At 40.1% G+C, this 16,579-nt stretch overlaps 1 protein-coding gene across 1 annotated transcript in view; it reads left to right on the top strand.

The window, feature by feature from the left end:
- The window catches only part of EEFSEC (eukaryotic elongation factor, selenocysteine-tRNA specific), a 191,172-nt gene that overhangs the window by 122,291 nt on the left and 52,302 nt on the right, over nucleotides 1-16,579 (top strand). The window contains exon 6 of the mRNA XM_044451182.1: nucleotides 10,455-10,611. Within this exon, the coding sequence (XP_044307117.1) occupies nucleotides 10,455-10,611 (157 nt within the window). The remainder of the gene's footprint in view (nucleotides 1-10,454; nucleotides 10,612-16,579) is intronic.

Here is a 16,579-nt window from a genome sequence, read left to right as displayed (position 1 = left end):
TCACTTTCTGCCATTAGAGTGGTATTATCTGCATATCTGAGGTTGTTGATATTTCTCCCAGCGATCTTAATTCCAACTGGTGATTCATCTAGCCCCGCCTTTCTCATGATGTGCTCTGCATATAAGTTAAATAGGCAGGGCGACAGTATACAGCCTTGCCAAACTCCTTTCTCAATTTTGAACCAATTAGTGGTTCCATGTCCAGTGCTCACTGTTGCTTCTTGACCAGCATATAGGTTTCACAAGAGACAAATAAGATGGTCTGGTACTCCCATCTCTTTAAGAACTTGCCACAATTTGTTGTGATCCACACAATCAAAGGCTTTAGCATAGTCAATGAAGCAGAAGTTGATGTTTTTCTGGAACTCCCTAGCTTTCTCCATGATCCAGCGTATGTTGGCAATTTGATCTCTAGTTCCTCTCCCTCTTCGAAATCTTGCCTGTACTTCTGGTAGTTCTCGGTCCACATACTGCTGGAGCCTAGCTTGTAGAATTTTGTTCATAACTTTGCTAGCATGTGAAATGAGTACAGTGGTGTGGTAGTTTGAACATTCTTTGGCATTGCTCTTCTTTGGGATCCGAATGTAAACTGACCTTTTCCAATCCTGTGGCCACCGTTGAGTTTTCCAAATTTGCTGGCATATTGAGTGTAGCACTTTTACTGCATCGTCTTTTAGGATTTTGAATAGCTCAACTGGAATACTGTTGCCTCCTCTAGCTTTGTTGTTGCTCAGACTTCCTAAGGCCCATTTGACTTCACATTCCAGGATGTCTGGCTCGAGGTCAGTGACCACTCCATCGTGGTTATCAGGGCCGTTAAGCTCTTTCTTGTATGGTTCTTCTGTGTAATCTTGCCACCTCTTCTTAATCTCTTCTGCCTCTGTTAGGTCCCTGCCATTTTGGTTCTTTATCATGCCCATCTTTGCATGAAACGTTGCCTTCATATCTCCAATTTTCCTGAAGAGATATTTGGTCCTCCCTATTCTATTGTTTTCTTCTATTTCTTTGCACTGTTCATTTAAGAAGGTATTCTTATCTCTTCTAGCTATTCTCTGCAATTCTGCATTCAAGTTGGGTGTATCTTTCTCTTTCTCCCTTGCCTTTCGCTTCCCTTCTTTCCTCAGCTATTTGTAAAGCTTCCTCAGACAGCCATTTTGCTTTCTTGCATTTCTTTTTCTTTGGGATGGCTTTAGTTGCTACCTCTTGTACAATGTTGCGAACCTCCATTCATAGTTCTTCAGGCACTCTTGTCTATCAGATCTAATTCCTTAAATCTATTTGTCACCTCTACTGTATATTCATCAGGGATATGATTTAGGTCATACCTGAGTGGTCTATTGCTTTTCTCTACTTTCTTCAGTTTAAGCCTAAATTTTGCAACAAGAAGATCATGATCTGAGCAACAGTCAGCTCCTGGTCTAGTTTTTACTGACTGTATAGAGCTTCTTCATCTTTGGCTGTAGAGCACATAGTCAATCTGATTTCTGTGTTGACCGTCTGGTGATGTCCATGTGTATAGTCGTCTTTTGGGTTTGTTGGAAAAGAGTGTTTGCTATGACCATCGTATTCTCTTGACAAAATTCTACCAGTCTGTGCCCTGCTTCGTTTTGTACTCCAAGGCCAAACTTACCTGTTATTCTGGTTATCTTTTGGCTTCCTACTTTAGCATTCCAATCCCCCATGATGATAAGGACATCATTTTTTGTGTTAATTCTAGAAGGTGTTGTAGGCCTTCATAGAACCGGTCAATGTCAGCCTCTTCAGCACCAGTTGTTGGGACATAGACATGGAATACTGTGATGTTGAATGGTTTGCCTTGGATTCGAACTGAGATCATTCTGTCATTTTAGAAATTGTATCCCAGTACTGCTTTTCCTACTCTTTTATTGACCATGAAGGCTATTCCATTTCTTTGGAGGGATTCTTGCCCACAGTAGTATACCTGATAGTCATCTGAATTAAATTCACCCATTCCTGTCCATTTTATTTCTCTAATTCCTAAGATGTTGATGTTCAGTCTTGTCATCTCTTGTTTGACCATGTTCAGCTTGCTTTGACTCATAGATCTTACATTCCAGGTTCCTATGGAGTATAGATCTTTACAGCATTGGACTCCCCTTTCACCACCAGATACATCTGAGTGTCCTTTTGGCTTTGACCCAGTCGCTTCATTCTTTCTGGCACCACTAGTACTAGCCCTCTGCTCTTCCCCAGTAGTATATTGGACACCTTCCAACCTGAGGGTCTCATCTTCCTGCATCATATCTTTTTGCCTTTTGGTACCGTCCATGGGGTTTTCATGGCAAAGATCCTGGAGTGGGCTGCCATTTCCTTCTCCAGTGGATCACGTTTGACTTGTAGCACTATTTCCTCTCCTTTCTGTTGTATCCATTTAATAGAATCATAGAACAGTAGAGTTGGAAGTGGCCATGAAGGCCATGGGGTTCAACCCCCTGCTGTTGCAGGACACCAATTTATACCATCCCACTCAGATGGCTGTCTAGGTTCTTTTTGGCTGTCTAGGTTCTTCTCTAGTGTGGGAGAGCCCACCACCTCTCTAGGCAGCTGGTTCCACTGTTGTATTACTCCGACAGTGAGGAACTATTTCCTGATATCTAGCCTAAACCTGGGTTGTCACAACTTGAATTGATTATTCTGTGTCCTACACTCTGGTATGAGCAAGAAGAGATCTTGACCTTCCTCTTTGTGATAGTCTTTGAGGTACTTTTACAGGAATATCATGCCCCCCCCCCCACAGTCTTCTCTTCTCAAAGCTGAACGTGCCCGGTGCTCTCAGTGTCTCCTCATAGGGCAGTGTTTCCAAATTCTGGATAATTTTTGTTGCCCTCCTTTGGACCGTTTCTATTTTTTCTGCATCTTTCTTAAATCATGGTGCCCAGAACTCAACACAGTATTCTAGATGGTGTCTGACTAGTAAGAAGTATATGGGAACTACTTTTTGAGATTTAGAAGTAATACTTCTGTTTATGCATCCTAAAATAGCATTTGTTGATTTATTTATTTATTTAAAGTTTTTATATGCCAGTTTTGTTTTGGCGGCTGCATCCCATTGTTGGCTCTTGTTTAGTCTATTGTCCACAATTACTCTGAGATCTTGTTCTTTTTAAGTTCTGTTGAGCTTTGCATTCCCCATCTTGTATTGATGCATTTGGTTTCTTTTTCCTAGATAGAAGACTTGGCACTTGCCCTTGTTGAATCTCATTCTGTTGCTTTGGGCCCAGTGTTCAAGTTTATCAAGATCGCCCTGGATATTCATTCTGTCTTCTAGAATGTTTGCTATTCTACTCAGTTTTGTATCATCTGCAAATTTAATTATTATTCCTTGAACTTCCTCATCTAAATCATTAATAAAGATGTTGAAGAACACTGGGCCGAGGACTGAACCCTGCAACACCTTCCTCCAGTTTGAGAAGGTGCTGTTGATTAGCATTCTTTGTGTCCAATTTAGCAACCAATTTTGGATCCACCTAATAGTTTTTCTATCTAGTCCACTTTTTGCTAATTTGCTTATCAGAATGTTGTGTGGCGCTCTGTGAAAAGCTTTGTTAAAGTCCAGGTAGATTATGTCCACAGTGTTCCCTCTGTCCAAGTGGGAGGCTCCTCAGTCAAAAAATGAGATTAAATTAGTCTGACAGGATTTTTTTTTGATAAATCCATGTTGGCTTTTATTAATCACTTCATTTTCTTTGAGATGCTTGTTGACAGATTTTTTAATAATTTTCTCCAGAATTTGTTCAGGGATTGATGTCAAACTAACTGTTCTATAGTTCCCAGGTTCATCTTTTTCCCCTTTTTGAAGATAGGGACAACATTAGCCCTTCTCCAATCATCTGGCACTTCTCCCAAGATTTTCCAAGTGTTATTGAAGATAATAGCCAGTGGTTCTGAGAGTTTCTTCGCTAGCTCTTTTATGACTCTGGGATGGAGTTCAACAGATTTGAACATGCTTATTCCATCTAGGTATTGCTTGACCATTTGTGGCTGCCATCTCTCACTTTCAGCTCGTACTTCCTTTTGATTATAGATTTTCTTGTGGACAAAAACTGAGGCTAAGTAGGAACTGAGTGCCTCTGCCTTTTCCATGTCGCCTGTTATTACTCTGCCATCCACTTTAAGTAGCTGGACACCTCTTTCACATGCCTTTTGTTCTGGATGTATCTGAAGAAGCCTTTTTTGTTGTTCTTGGCATCCCTTGCTGTTCTCAATTCATTCCTTGCTTTAGCCTTCATGACAATAACCTGCAATTCCTTCCTATTTGTTTATATTCTTCCTTTGTGGAGTGGCCCTGCTTCCACCTCCTATACATGGTTCTTTTTTATTTCAGGTTGTTGCTTAACTTTTTGTAGAGCCATGTGGGATTCCTCTGTTGTCTTCTATGCTTTTTTCTTGTTGGAATTGTGCAATTTTGCTAGCCCCTATATGTATTGCTTCTTTCAAACATGTTTTCCTCAGCCCTTCTTTAGTTCCATCCCTCTCCTACCAGTAGTGGTTTATTAATGAAGCTTAAACGGAGATCTGCTCCTGAGGTCCTGTCTGTATGGCCACTCATTTACCACTCTTTGTAGGCTTGTACCCTCTGCAGGGAGGATTAGAGCAGAAAACCACATGAGTGCCAAAGTCCTTTGCCTTTCTGACAGACCTTCATAGTCAGGTGCAATATATTTATACTTAGTGCCTTTGCAGTGTCATTCATTCCCATATGGGTGATAAAGAAAAAGCAGTAACTGGTGGGCCTGGAAATGTTGGGCTTTGCTTAACATGGAGACAGCAAACTTCACAAGTTAAGAGGTGCAGTAGACATACAACTGTCTCTCTAGCTCTCAGTAGGAAGGCATAGAATCTCAGGGTGGACAGGGGGCTTTTAAGCCATCAAGTCTAACCTCCTGTTCAGTGCAGGAACACAGTTTACAGCATCCGTGACAATGTCTGGCCACTTTCCGCTTGAATACCTCCAGCATGTCACAGTCACAACAGTTCTTCTTCATCTCTTTCTGCAGGTGGTGGTTGAGATACCTAAGCCTTTAAAAGTGAGAATCTTCTTTTCCACTTCATGCAGCCTGCTGCAACTGCCCTCCATCAGGATTATCAGAACCACTGTGACTGGAAAGATTCTGAAAGTGATTTTTTTTAAGAAGTTTGAGTGTTTCTTGCAACTCCTATAGACCCTGCAGTTTCCTTCCTGTTGCAGTTATTCCCATGTTCTTCCTACTTATGTCATTACTCTAGTGGCTTCTGTTTCTCCACCTAGGCACCCTCATCTTCTCCCATGTGGCAGAATGTAGAAATGCACTCCTCCAGTCACCTTACAACAGAGAACCAGGATGCATGGCTGCAGGGGCACTTAATTTGTTCTTGTGTGCTTGCTTCTCTGGTGTGGCTGTAAGGAGGAGACTAGAAGGTTTTGTTTCTCCATTTTCAGTTAAGAGAAGTTTAGGACTATGTCTAAACTTTAAACTGGGGATTATCTTTGATTTATTGAAACATGCCGACTTCATAAATCATATGAAGACTAGTTAAGGCTATATAATGAGCTGCTTCAGACAATCATATCATTGTTTAATAAGCTAAGATATGAACTGAGCCATTTGGGCACATATGCAACCCTTTTGCTCTTTGCTTTGTGGTGAGAGAGAATACACCTTAGGGTGCAATCCTATCTGTCCTAAACTTGGAGGCTTATCAGCATCCAGTACAGAGTATGAGGAGCAGTAGAGGCAATCAATTCCCTGTCCTTTCCCCCTGCATTTTCTGCTTGACTAGCTGTTTTGCTCATCTAGCTGGTGCATCTTAGAGGAGGAAGCAAGGAGGCTGGAGTGGCTGCAGGTTACCTTGCATCCTTGTTTTTCCAGCCCCCTCCCTGCCCTGCACCTCTTAATGTGCCCTTATACCCCTCTCTGAAGGCAAGTTCCTCACCTGGATTTCTCCACACAGCCATTGAAGGAGTGGAGAAGGGGGTCAGAGCTTCAGTTCCCAGTTCTGAGGCTGGAACACTGGTTCAGACCTTGAAGGTGGGTATCTAAACTATCCTCAGGCACTGTCAAGGGACCAAAGGACCATTACTTTGGTGTTTTCTATACTTGCCCATTTCACCCAACTTGAGAAACAATGGACAATGGCTTCTGATCTAGCCTGGGTGTTAAGCTTCAGTCCTAGCTTAGCAGATGTGTAGGGGCTGCATGTGCACTCAAAAAGTTCACCCATCTCTTGCCTGAATACAGTCTTTGCATCCAGGCTCCATATTAACTCTTAACTGCAATTAGTGAAAGTGGGAGCAAAAACTTCAGTTCTTTTGGTAGACCCATCAGGAAAGAAGATGGCAGGGACAGCTGATGAATCAAGAACTTACTTGTGCACATAATGCTAAACCACAGCTTGGCTACTTCGCATTGCTTCCAGATGAATCCTATGTGTATTGCACTGGTCAAACCAATGGATGTTAGAAACTGGAAAAAAGAAATGATTCGGGGGTTGGTAGCCTTATTTTTCTTTCTTATATTGACCTTTCCTGCTCTGTCTTCGCCATGTGAACAGTGACAAGCTGAAGTCTCTTTAATGTGTATCTGACCTGTGCAGTGTGAGAATATTAGACTGACATTATTTCTAGAGTTTGAAAAAAAAAAACACCCACTCCCCCCTCTACCTCCATCCTTCTTCCCTTATTTCCTTGTTCTGTTTGTCATTCCCATTGACTGTGTTTGTCTTCTCTTTGGCCTTGGAGAATATGAGAAAATGTTGTGGGTTCCTTTTACCTTTTGAACACCAGCAATGAGATATTTCGGAGACTAACTGTAATTTGCATTATTCTAAAATTAGAATTGACTTTTAGAGCCTCTGAGGAAAAGGTGGTTCTGTTTAAGTTTTTTTTTTTTCCCGTGGAATTAAACCATGAGGCTTTTTTTCCCCTGGATGTCAGCACGCAAAACGTAGCAACAGTATTGCAAACATAATACTGCAATGCAAATAATATTTAAATCAAAGGATTTTAAAACTGTGTACTCTGTATTAAAGTTTGTGTGTGTAAGGGAGAGGGAGAGTGACTGAGTCTTCACCTATGTTAATACAGTACTATTTGTTTTTTTTTTCCCTCCTGCAAACACAAAAGCCAAGGGGGAGGGAATATTTCATAAAAATCAATGCTATTGTGTCCTCTGGTCTAAGCCATAAAACAAGAGCAACAGAAATAGTCCCTTTGAACTTGAAATCCCTTCCTAAGCTGCTGATCTAACCTAAGCAAGAGAGGGAGAATTTACTAGTCAGAAACATTTGTTCTTTTTTCTCTTTTCATTTTCCTATTTTAACTCCTTAAGTGAGTTTGATGCTGCACCTCTGCCCATAAATTTTAAAAAAATATTATTGTAATGTAGGTCAGTGAACTGAAGCGCCACTGTACACCAAGAAGGATTAAAGCCAGAAAGGCAACCCTCTTCCACTCCCGCTAGGTCATATGACAATATAAACAAGAAATGCAAGGAGCCTTCAGCTTTTTCTTGACCTAATCCTTTGTTTATGCAGCACTTAAACTGACTTTTGGGGTCGTCTCTGTCTGGCATTAAAGCCCTTAAGCTTTTTGAAGTTTCCCCGAAGTTAATAAAATTAGTCTGCCCTCATGGCGAGGCCCCTGTCTGCTGCCTCAGAAGAAGAGTATGAATCCGTTGTTGTCTTTGCAGTACTAGGTTTTTAAACTTCATATTTTATAACCAGAAGAAACTGGAGGAGAGTCTGAGAAGAACCAAAGCCCAGAAGGTTGTTCAGCTAATGGGCAGAGTGACCGCCATAGTAGATGCTCTGGGACTCAAAGGGGATTATGGCAGAACCTGGTGACTGGAGCTGAAATGGTGGTATGGTAATAAGAGTTGCAGTTCAGTGGCAGCAAATAATAAGTTTGCTAAAACAAATCAAAAGAAGGCAAGGAGCATGCTCATTCTAGGGGAAGGAAAATGACATTTCTGATCAAGTAACTTTTAAAAGCTACAGTTCATTTCCTCCTCCTTTCCAAGAAAGAGTTGGTGGCCATGGAGATAAGGTTTCCTGCAATTAGAAATAAATTTCTCTTTTTTCTAAATCAGTCATTCATATATATTACTTTCATATAATATTCTCTTAGGTGTTGATTGTACAGCAAAAATAAACATGGCTACTATTTATTACTTTGGCTAGGCAGATAGAGTTTGGTCACTTTATGTATTTAGATCATGCTGACAGCATGTTGCTGTTTGTACTTCAGTTTTACAAACTGGGAACTTCAGCTTGGCAATAATTTTTTGACATTTTTTTCTGTTTGCTTGGCGTTTTTAGCTGCTGTATTCTATGGAGTCACCTGTGTACATTCTTGGAGACAGTTTTATTGTTGAACAACTTTATTGTCTTATTACTATTTTAAAATATTGCTATCTTCCTGAGGACTGTTGGTTTACAGGTTGAATATAAATTGGGAAAAATAAATAAGAACCCAATTCAATTGTTCTTTGCATATTTCCCCTTTCTTGTGCTCTTTTGGTAGCTCTACTATGATTGGAAAGCAGGGCTTGTAGGACAGCTATACATGTCCAAAGGACTGGCTGGATTGGGCCCCAAATAAAAATAAATAATGCACATTCAAAACCGTAAAATGCAGAGAGGAAGAGGAGGACCTGGTAAGCCAGGCTGATTCCTTGTAAATGAAAAAAGTGGATTACAAATGTAATAAAATAAATAAACAATAATAATACTCAATTTGTGATTTTGGTCAAACTCCTCTTGGGATGCCCCAATGTCCTGAAACTTGTAGGCTTTGGGGCATCCAGTGCAGACCAGCAGGAGCAGCAGAGGAATCTTTGCCTCCCTCCCTCTTGTCCTGCAATTCTGCTAGATGGTCTTTTACACCATCTAGCAGAGATTCTTGGATGGAGCTTCTTGAATAGGGAGATACAAAGGCTGAATAATACCTCATATCTTGGCCTTTCTAGTTCCCTCTTCTCCCTGCCACCCCAGATGCCTCCTTTTTCTCCTTCCCAAGCCTGCTTGACTTCCTTTCTTTCTGCACTAGCCATGAAAGGAAGGGAAGTGGGAGCTTTGATTCCCAGGGGTCAGCATGCTTTCTCCATTCTGGGAATCTCAACTATGCTGATGCCCTCAGACACTGTCCACAGGCCCTGGATTGCTCCCTTAATTGCTAAGTTGGCAATTTGAAGCAAGGTCTCTTAGGGCCAAGTCTAATACTGTTCAATGAACCTTGTGACATCTACTATATGGCTGATTTTAACAATATTATGAAGACAATAGCTACATTATATCATCCAGCTTAGCTGGATTAGAATTCTATGTAATGCAAACATTTTCCACCTTCACTTTCAATACGGCTCCTTTTCTCCATGCAAAGATTAGTCTGTATTTCTTATGCAGTGTGATGCAGAACTGCAGTGCTGATTTTAATGGTGAATCTAATGGTAGCTTTCCCTTCAGTAAAACAACTCTTCCGTATTTATTTTCACGTAAAAGCTCTTCTGATCCAGAGGCACAGTGACTTCAGGGGTTAGCAGCAGCCGAAGATATTCACACCTTGGGGATTAGGCTCACTTCGTTGCACCTTTGCCTTGCCAATGCCCCAGGGAGGGCCGTTTATCTCTGCCTGTGCCACAAGCTTGCTGCCTCTTGTACCTGATTACTTAATTATGAATCCAAACTTGGAATGGTGACTCCCACTGGTTTAATAATCTTCAAATTAAAATTCAGTACAGCTGGTTTAAGACATTGGGTTTAATACATCAACATGATTACATACTTCTTAAAAAGGTAAAATTTTAAAAGCTCTGTTGGAAACTCTTTTGCCTTATTTGAGCAGGCAAAATAATCCACTGAAAAGAAAGTGGTGTAGAGCTGAAAACTGATAAGGTACATCTGTCCATATGAGCAGTGTCTGAGAACATTACAGCCAAGGATTTGGTTGATCAGATTGCTGTAGTGAGAATAGAAGACTGAATTGGTGGAATTGTCAAAGGTGGGACAGTTCTGTTATCTAGACGTTGACTTTGTAGCCCTATGACCATAAAATCTTTGGCCTGCAGACTTCACTCCTCTAAATCTCCCTTGCAGATCCTGTCAGGCAGCCAGTGGTGCATTGCCTTGATTTTGGCTCACTCCTTTTTCTCACTGGCTTCTCCTTGTTCATGTCTATCGGGTCTTGCTTTCTCATGCCCTTGCTTGGTCCCCCACTGTCCATTCATCCTGCTTCAGTTAAAGTTCCCATCACTTGGTCATCCTTTCAATTCTGGTTGTCCTCCTGGATGTGGTTTCTATAAAAATTCTGATATTTTTGTTTCTTCAGCAATTGGAATGTTACTGAGTATTGCATGCCATCACAACCAATCAGGCAATCTGTGCACAGGTTTCAGCACAATTAGCACAATGTAATATAAAGTGAGAACTTAGGAGTTTGTTATTGTTTTTGTTTGTAGCTCTGTGATGACTACAGTGTGATTGGCCGTTCGCTGTTCAAAAAAGAGACCAACATTCAAATTTTTGTGGGGTTGAAGGTCAAGCTATCTACAGGAGAAGAAGGCATAATAGATGGTGGCTTTGGGCAGAGTGGCAAGTTTAAAATCCGCATTCCAGGTAAGTGTTACCTTTGCTGTCTTCACAGACTCAGAAGAACTTTCATTCTTCACTACTAATGCCTGGAAAATCCTGAGGAATCCATGCATTTACAGCTACCTGCAGTGCAGATTAAGTATCATGCAATTTACTCATTCTGAGAAACATTTTTACTTTTTGCACAATACAAAGGGCAATCTTTTAAAAATATATTTCTATCTTTGAATATTTAAAGTTCCTGTGAAAGTGCTCCTTTTTGGCAAGATAAGATGGGGTAGTGTATAGAGGGACAGTACAGCTACTGTCTTCTTGTCACCCTGGTATTATTCAGAATGAGAGCAATGTCATACTGAGAATATTGCTTTCACTCTTAACTGGCTTTACATGCCGACATCTGACTGGCTGCATAGTTAATTTGTTGTCCTACACTGAGCTGGGGGTTGGACCTGATGGCCTACTTGGCACCTTCCAATGCTACTGTTCTATGATTCATTGCAGCGGATTTGCGGGGTTTTTTTTTTTTAAATTGTACTCCCCAGTACTATTTTAATACTTAAAATATGTTTAATGAATATGCATCATCATCATCTGAGAGAATATAGCACTCAAGAACATACAGCATATAATGTAAAAACAGTAGACATTCCCTGCTTGTATTCTTACATTATAAGGCTATTCTCCTATTCCCAACCTCTTACTGTGGATTGTGACAAGTAAAGCAAAGGGAAATCAGAAGCCCTTTCTCTGCAGCATTACAGAAGGGTTGCTTCAGGTACTTCACTGCCGCATGCTAACCTGAAGAGCACTCTGGAGGGTTTTCTTAGGTGGATTTATCATGGGCAGAAGATATTAAACCATTTATGTAACACAAGGTCTTCCTAACCTTTCCCAGTTTATCTAAGCACATTTGTCTAAGACTAATTTTCAGTGCCAGCACTGCTACACTAAGACATAATACTGAGCTTGCAGATTTTTTTTCACCAGCTTAGGGCATTTATATAATGACAAGTGTAAATATTTATTGTAAGGTCAAACACAGAAAAGAACATGAAAAAGCCAACACATTCAAAGTAAAAGGTAACTCCGGGTTTAACATAAGAAGGAAGATTAAACTGATGCTTACAGATTGCGATTTGGGTAGCTAGATATTTCCATCTTGATTTCACCACTTCAAGGTGCAACTAGTTTTGAACTGAAGGACCATGTGAGGGACTTTCAGTACCATCTTGTAGACAGCTCCCTGGCCTCCAGCCTGATAACTGACAGCCTTACTAAAAATCCAGGCGTGCCCCCATTTTTTATAGATGGAAAAAGCGGAAAACATTGAAACCCCTCCCAAAGAAAACTGTTGCCATTCCTTTTAATTTCTTAGACATGTGTAGCTTATTCAGTCAAGTACAATTCTTTAAGGTACACCCTTGTACTGATGTTTTTAAAAAAATATAAAACCCAACAGGAAATTGGGAAAGGGTATCCTCATTCAGGCTTCCCTGAGACATGTGGAGAGGTGTTGTCCTCAATCTGGTTAGTCTAACCAGGCCTTTATTAACTATTTTGATTTTGGGCAGAATGCTTGGAATTTCCACTTTTTGTCTAGGTTTTCTTCTCACTGAAGTGAGCTTTACCAGAATATGGGAAACTTAAATTATTAATATTCTGAAGAAATGTACTAAAATAGAATTTATCAATTTGGTAATAGTTTTATAGTGATATGGTCTATCTATTTCAAATTAAACAAAAAGAGAGCCTCAGCATGAATCTGTATGCTCTTGGCTTGGATGCTTCAGACAAAAGCTGTAAATTAAACTTCTAGGTTCATGAGTTGTTTGTTTAGTATTGCAAGTTAGCTAAGCAAACAAAGATGGGGAATACCCAGATTCTGAAATTAAGCTTCAGTTTCTGTTCAAGCTAAACAAGCTCAGTGGTTCAGTTTAGAGACAGTGCTCCTTGCTGAGTAAACCATGGTTTATATGACTAAGAATGAGTGTCAGTCCTGTGTGTTTTCCCTCTTCTGGTACACTGGCATTGCCAATATGTTACAGTGGTACTTTTAGGTAATTTTGGACCCTCAATGAATTCTCTTAAGGAGTAAGGAGTCTTACGGATTCCCTCCTTTAGAAGGCCAGGTGTGTTGCTTCAGCTGTGAAGCACACAAGAAACATTTCTCTCCTCCACTCTTTGGCATTCCATGCTTTACAACCGCTTCTACAGTTCTGATATGTTTGAGGTAAATAGTTTGCCAGCCCTGGTAGGCAGGCAAGCAAGCAAGCAAGCAAAAAAATACTGTGAGTGTGTGGAGTTTTGCATTTTATATTTGCTAGATCAGCACCAGTTTAAATATGTAACTAAACTTGAACTAATTTTTAAAAATATGATCTTTAGTGATGAAAAAGATCAACATATGTTTTATTAAAGCTTGAAATAGTGGTACATTATTTTTAATAGAGAGATAAAATAGTTTTTCCCCTTGACCAGGGTTTTGGTAGCTTATTTCGTGTTAGCAGGAGTCCCTTATGATGTTAATTGTGAGATGTGATCTGCATCAGCATCATTAACCCTAAGACTTCATAACATATTAACATTTAGTTTTGCTGATGTCTGCAAACCAAGGCTAAATAATCATTAAATGTACTAGTTTAATATACTCTTTTAATAATTTCAGTTGTGTCCCAAAGGGGAGTCTAGACCAGTCAAGCAACTTTAAGGGATTTTGTGGGCAGTAGTTTAAATTCAAAGATGCTAATGCAGATGTGGAAAGCGCTTCTGCTTGCATATGGTAGGTCCCCAATTTTCACTGATCCCAATAAATCCCGCTATGAAATGTTTATTTGTTTATTTATGAATCTTTTTATATACTGAATTTGTTGAGGGTCCTCCCTATTCAGGGCAATTTGAGGAGGGCTACAGAAAATAGAGGGGACAGGCAAAAATTGGGTGTAAAAGAAAATGTTGCCAAACTGCAAAGCTTTTACAACTTTCCAAGAACATAGTCAGATGTGCCCATCTGTGTTGCAAATGGCTATCTATCTATCTATCTATCTATCTATCTATTTATTTATTTATTAAAACATTTTTATGCCGCCCCATTCGCCGAAGCCTCGGGGCGGCTTACAAAGAAAGATTCTTAATCTCTTTTCATATATCAGAATAAAGGCTTGTCCATTTTATTGGTGGGGAGCTGGAACTGAGGTTCAGTTCTGACCAACCGTCTGTTGCTAGCTGATGGGGGAGAAAGTTCCTTACATGAATGGTCTGCTCCCATGAGAAGTGTAGTCTGACTCACTGCCTATAAAATACAGAGACAACAAGTTCTGATTTTTGTGTTCACAGAAAGTGATTGGGTGAAATTGTAGAACCGAGTTAAATTGCTCACGGAAGCAGTCTTTTCCTCAGGTCAGCTAACACCCTTTCATTGGAGCTGACTGTGCTTGACACAGGCTGCACTGACTAAATTTCACATGTGACTCTCCATCTCCACCGCTTGTCTTTCCCACTCACCTTTCCTCTCTAACAGACTCTGATGAAACTTTAGAAGCACACTTGACAGGTTAAAAACTTAACAGGTTACAGAATGGTATACATTAAGTACCATTCTCCTTGAAAGAATCAACTGCTTATGAAAAGAACTGAATCCAAGCAGAGTCTTTCCCTCCTTCCCTTCCTTTCAGAAAAGCTTGTGACTCTATGCTCAGGATGACTCCTGCCCATTGAGGGCCAGACAGTGAGAACCCTGGTGCTTGGATTGGGCGAAATAATGCCTTCTCATTTACTCCCCCCTCCAGCTCTGAAGTGTCCCCCTCCTTTTCAAAGGTGGACTGGTTCTCACACTGTGCTTGAGACTCTTCACTAGGTAACTTTGAAATGGCCAAGTTGCCTGCCCACCTCTGCCCTTCTGCCTCCTTACCGGAAGCAGGCAAATTTATCTGAGCCTGCTCCCCCACCCCCACACATGATTCCCTACGTTTTCCATATGGACATACATTTTTTTCTTTTCCTTTTAACTTTATTTTTAATTTACCTAAATGTTTAAGGTAAATGGAATAATAGGCCTAAATAGGATAGTTTTATAGAATAAAAATAGTGCAGTATGTGAAACATAGAAGCACAATTAGGAAATCTCTAGATTTCTCTGTTTAAAAAAAACCTCTCAGTAAGGGAAAGGGCAATAAATATGATGTTGTTTAAGTCAAATATAGTTCACATTCCATTGTTAGGTCAGTGTTGCTTTTCTAATACGTCTGTATCCTGTTTGTGGGGTTTAATTATTTTTTAAATTAAGTTTAGCTGGTTGCATTCCCCTCTTCAGTTCTTTCCCCATATATGCTGTTATACCTCTTGTTCTTTCACATAAAACTTCCTTTCATACAGGCTTACTCATATAACCTTTTTAGAAATAGTTTAACTTCTTTAAGATTCTTTAAATATGCATACATACAAACTCTCTCACTTCTCATGAGTACAATTTAAACGCTTAAATTGTTAAGGGGTTACTTAAAGTTGAGACACATAATGGTTTCTTTACAACACACTACTGAGAGAGAGAAAAATCTGTAGAAAAAAAGGAGAAACAGTGGTGTGAATTCTGGCATGTGAACAGATTACACAGAGAGGAAACTTGTCCTATTCCATAGAACATTTTATTGTACTGGACAAATAGTTGTTAAATAAGAGATAACAGTGGAGCTATACTTACTTTAAATGCAGTTATAGAACTTGGCAGCTTAAAGCTGCAATTTGGTAGACACTTAATGTGGGACTTGGTCCTACTGAAAATAGTGTGGCTCACCTCTGAGTGGACATGTGTAAGATTGCAAAATTGCAACTTAAGTCTCTCAGCTTGCATTATAAAATAAGACTAGATTTTAGTCCTGAGATTGAAAAGAGAAGCTTTGCATTATGTGGGGAATGTTTGGTGAGAGCTTAAAATCCACAGGGAAGCTGAGCTGCCAAAGAGTGTCTTTGATATCCTGCTTCTTTCCTGTGGTCTTTTTTCCTCTCCTGTCCCTGCTTTCCTCTCAAAATCTAATATCTGAGTGAGGTTTCAGAACATGAAAAGGGGCTCAGAAAAGAAGACGACAATTATATTAAAGGGCATTGATTGTTTGTGGAAATTGAGGAAATATGAAGCCTACAGAATGACAATTAAGCATTATTATGTAGACATAACAGCTGTTGATACATCATGTTGGTTGGATCATCTACCAAAGTGCTATAAAGCCTAACCTTATGCACATTTGCTTGGCAGTCAGCCCTACTGACTTTCTCCCAAATGAATGTGCATGACATTGTAGTCTAGGAGAGTAAATGTGAAGAGGAACACATTGTTTCAAGCAATCAAGCCTTATTAGATTGATAATTGCAATCGTGTTTGGACTCCTGCTCTCCACCTGCCAACAGCTGCTTCCCTTGCTACTCTAAGTAAGGTGTCCACAATGGAATCTTGTGAGAGGCGCCAATGACAAGGTTCACTCCTATGCAAACATCCACAGCTGGAGGGCAGGGAGATTAATGCTCAGAGATGAAGGAATCTCATCTTGGGCTTTTCTCATGTGGCTCCTTGCATATGTGACCAGAGGAGAATGGGCAGGAGCAATGGGAGGCAGCTTCCACAACATTGCCAGAAAATAAGAATCTTTCCTAAGTGTAGTTGAGAAACTGATGGTCAGGGTCAATTGCACCATTTCAGTAACTGTATCAGTTACTATTACTATTTGCCACAGAATAACAGCATGCTTGGATTCAATTTGTTATTGCATTACTTCTATTGAAAGTTGGCATTTGTCTTTTTTGAACTCCTTTTGGTTTGGATACACTAGATAATTCCCAGGCTTTCAGGCTGGTTTTCATTGTACTGACTTGGTCCTAATCAGGTAGCTGTTAGGAAAAGATTTGTTCTTCCTGTTGCTCTGTGGCACTTTTGCCTGCAGGGTTTTTCTCTACCCTTTCTTAGCTGAATAGCAAGAGATTGCTATACATAAGTATTGTTTAA

Source organism: Varanus komodoensis, unplaced genomic scaffold, assembly GCF_004798865.1.
Source record: "Varanus komodoensis strain SLA01 unplaced genomic scaffold, ASM479886v1 scaffold6_2, whole genome shotgun sequence".
Classification (NCBI taxonomy): domain Eukaryota; kingdom Metazoa; phylum Chordata; class Lepidosauria; order Squamata; family Varanidae; genus Varanus; species Varanus komodoensis.
Note: the sequence above shows the minus strand (reverse complement) of the source record. Positions and strands in the feature narration are given on the sequence as shown.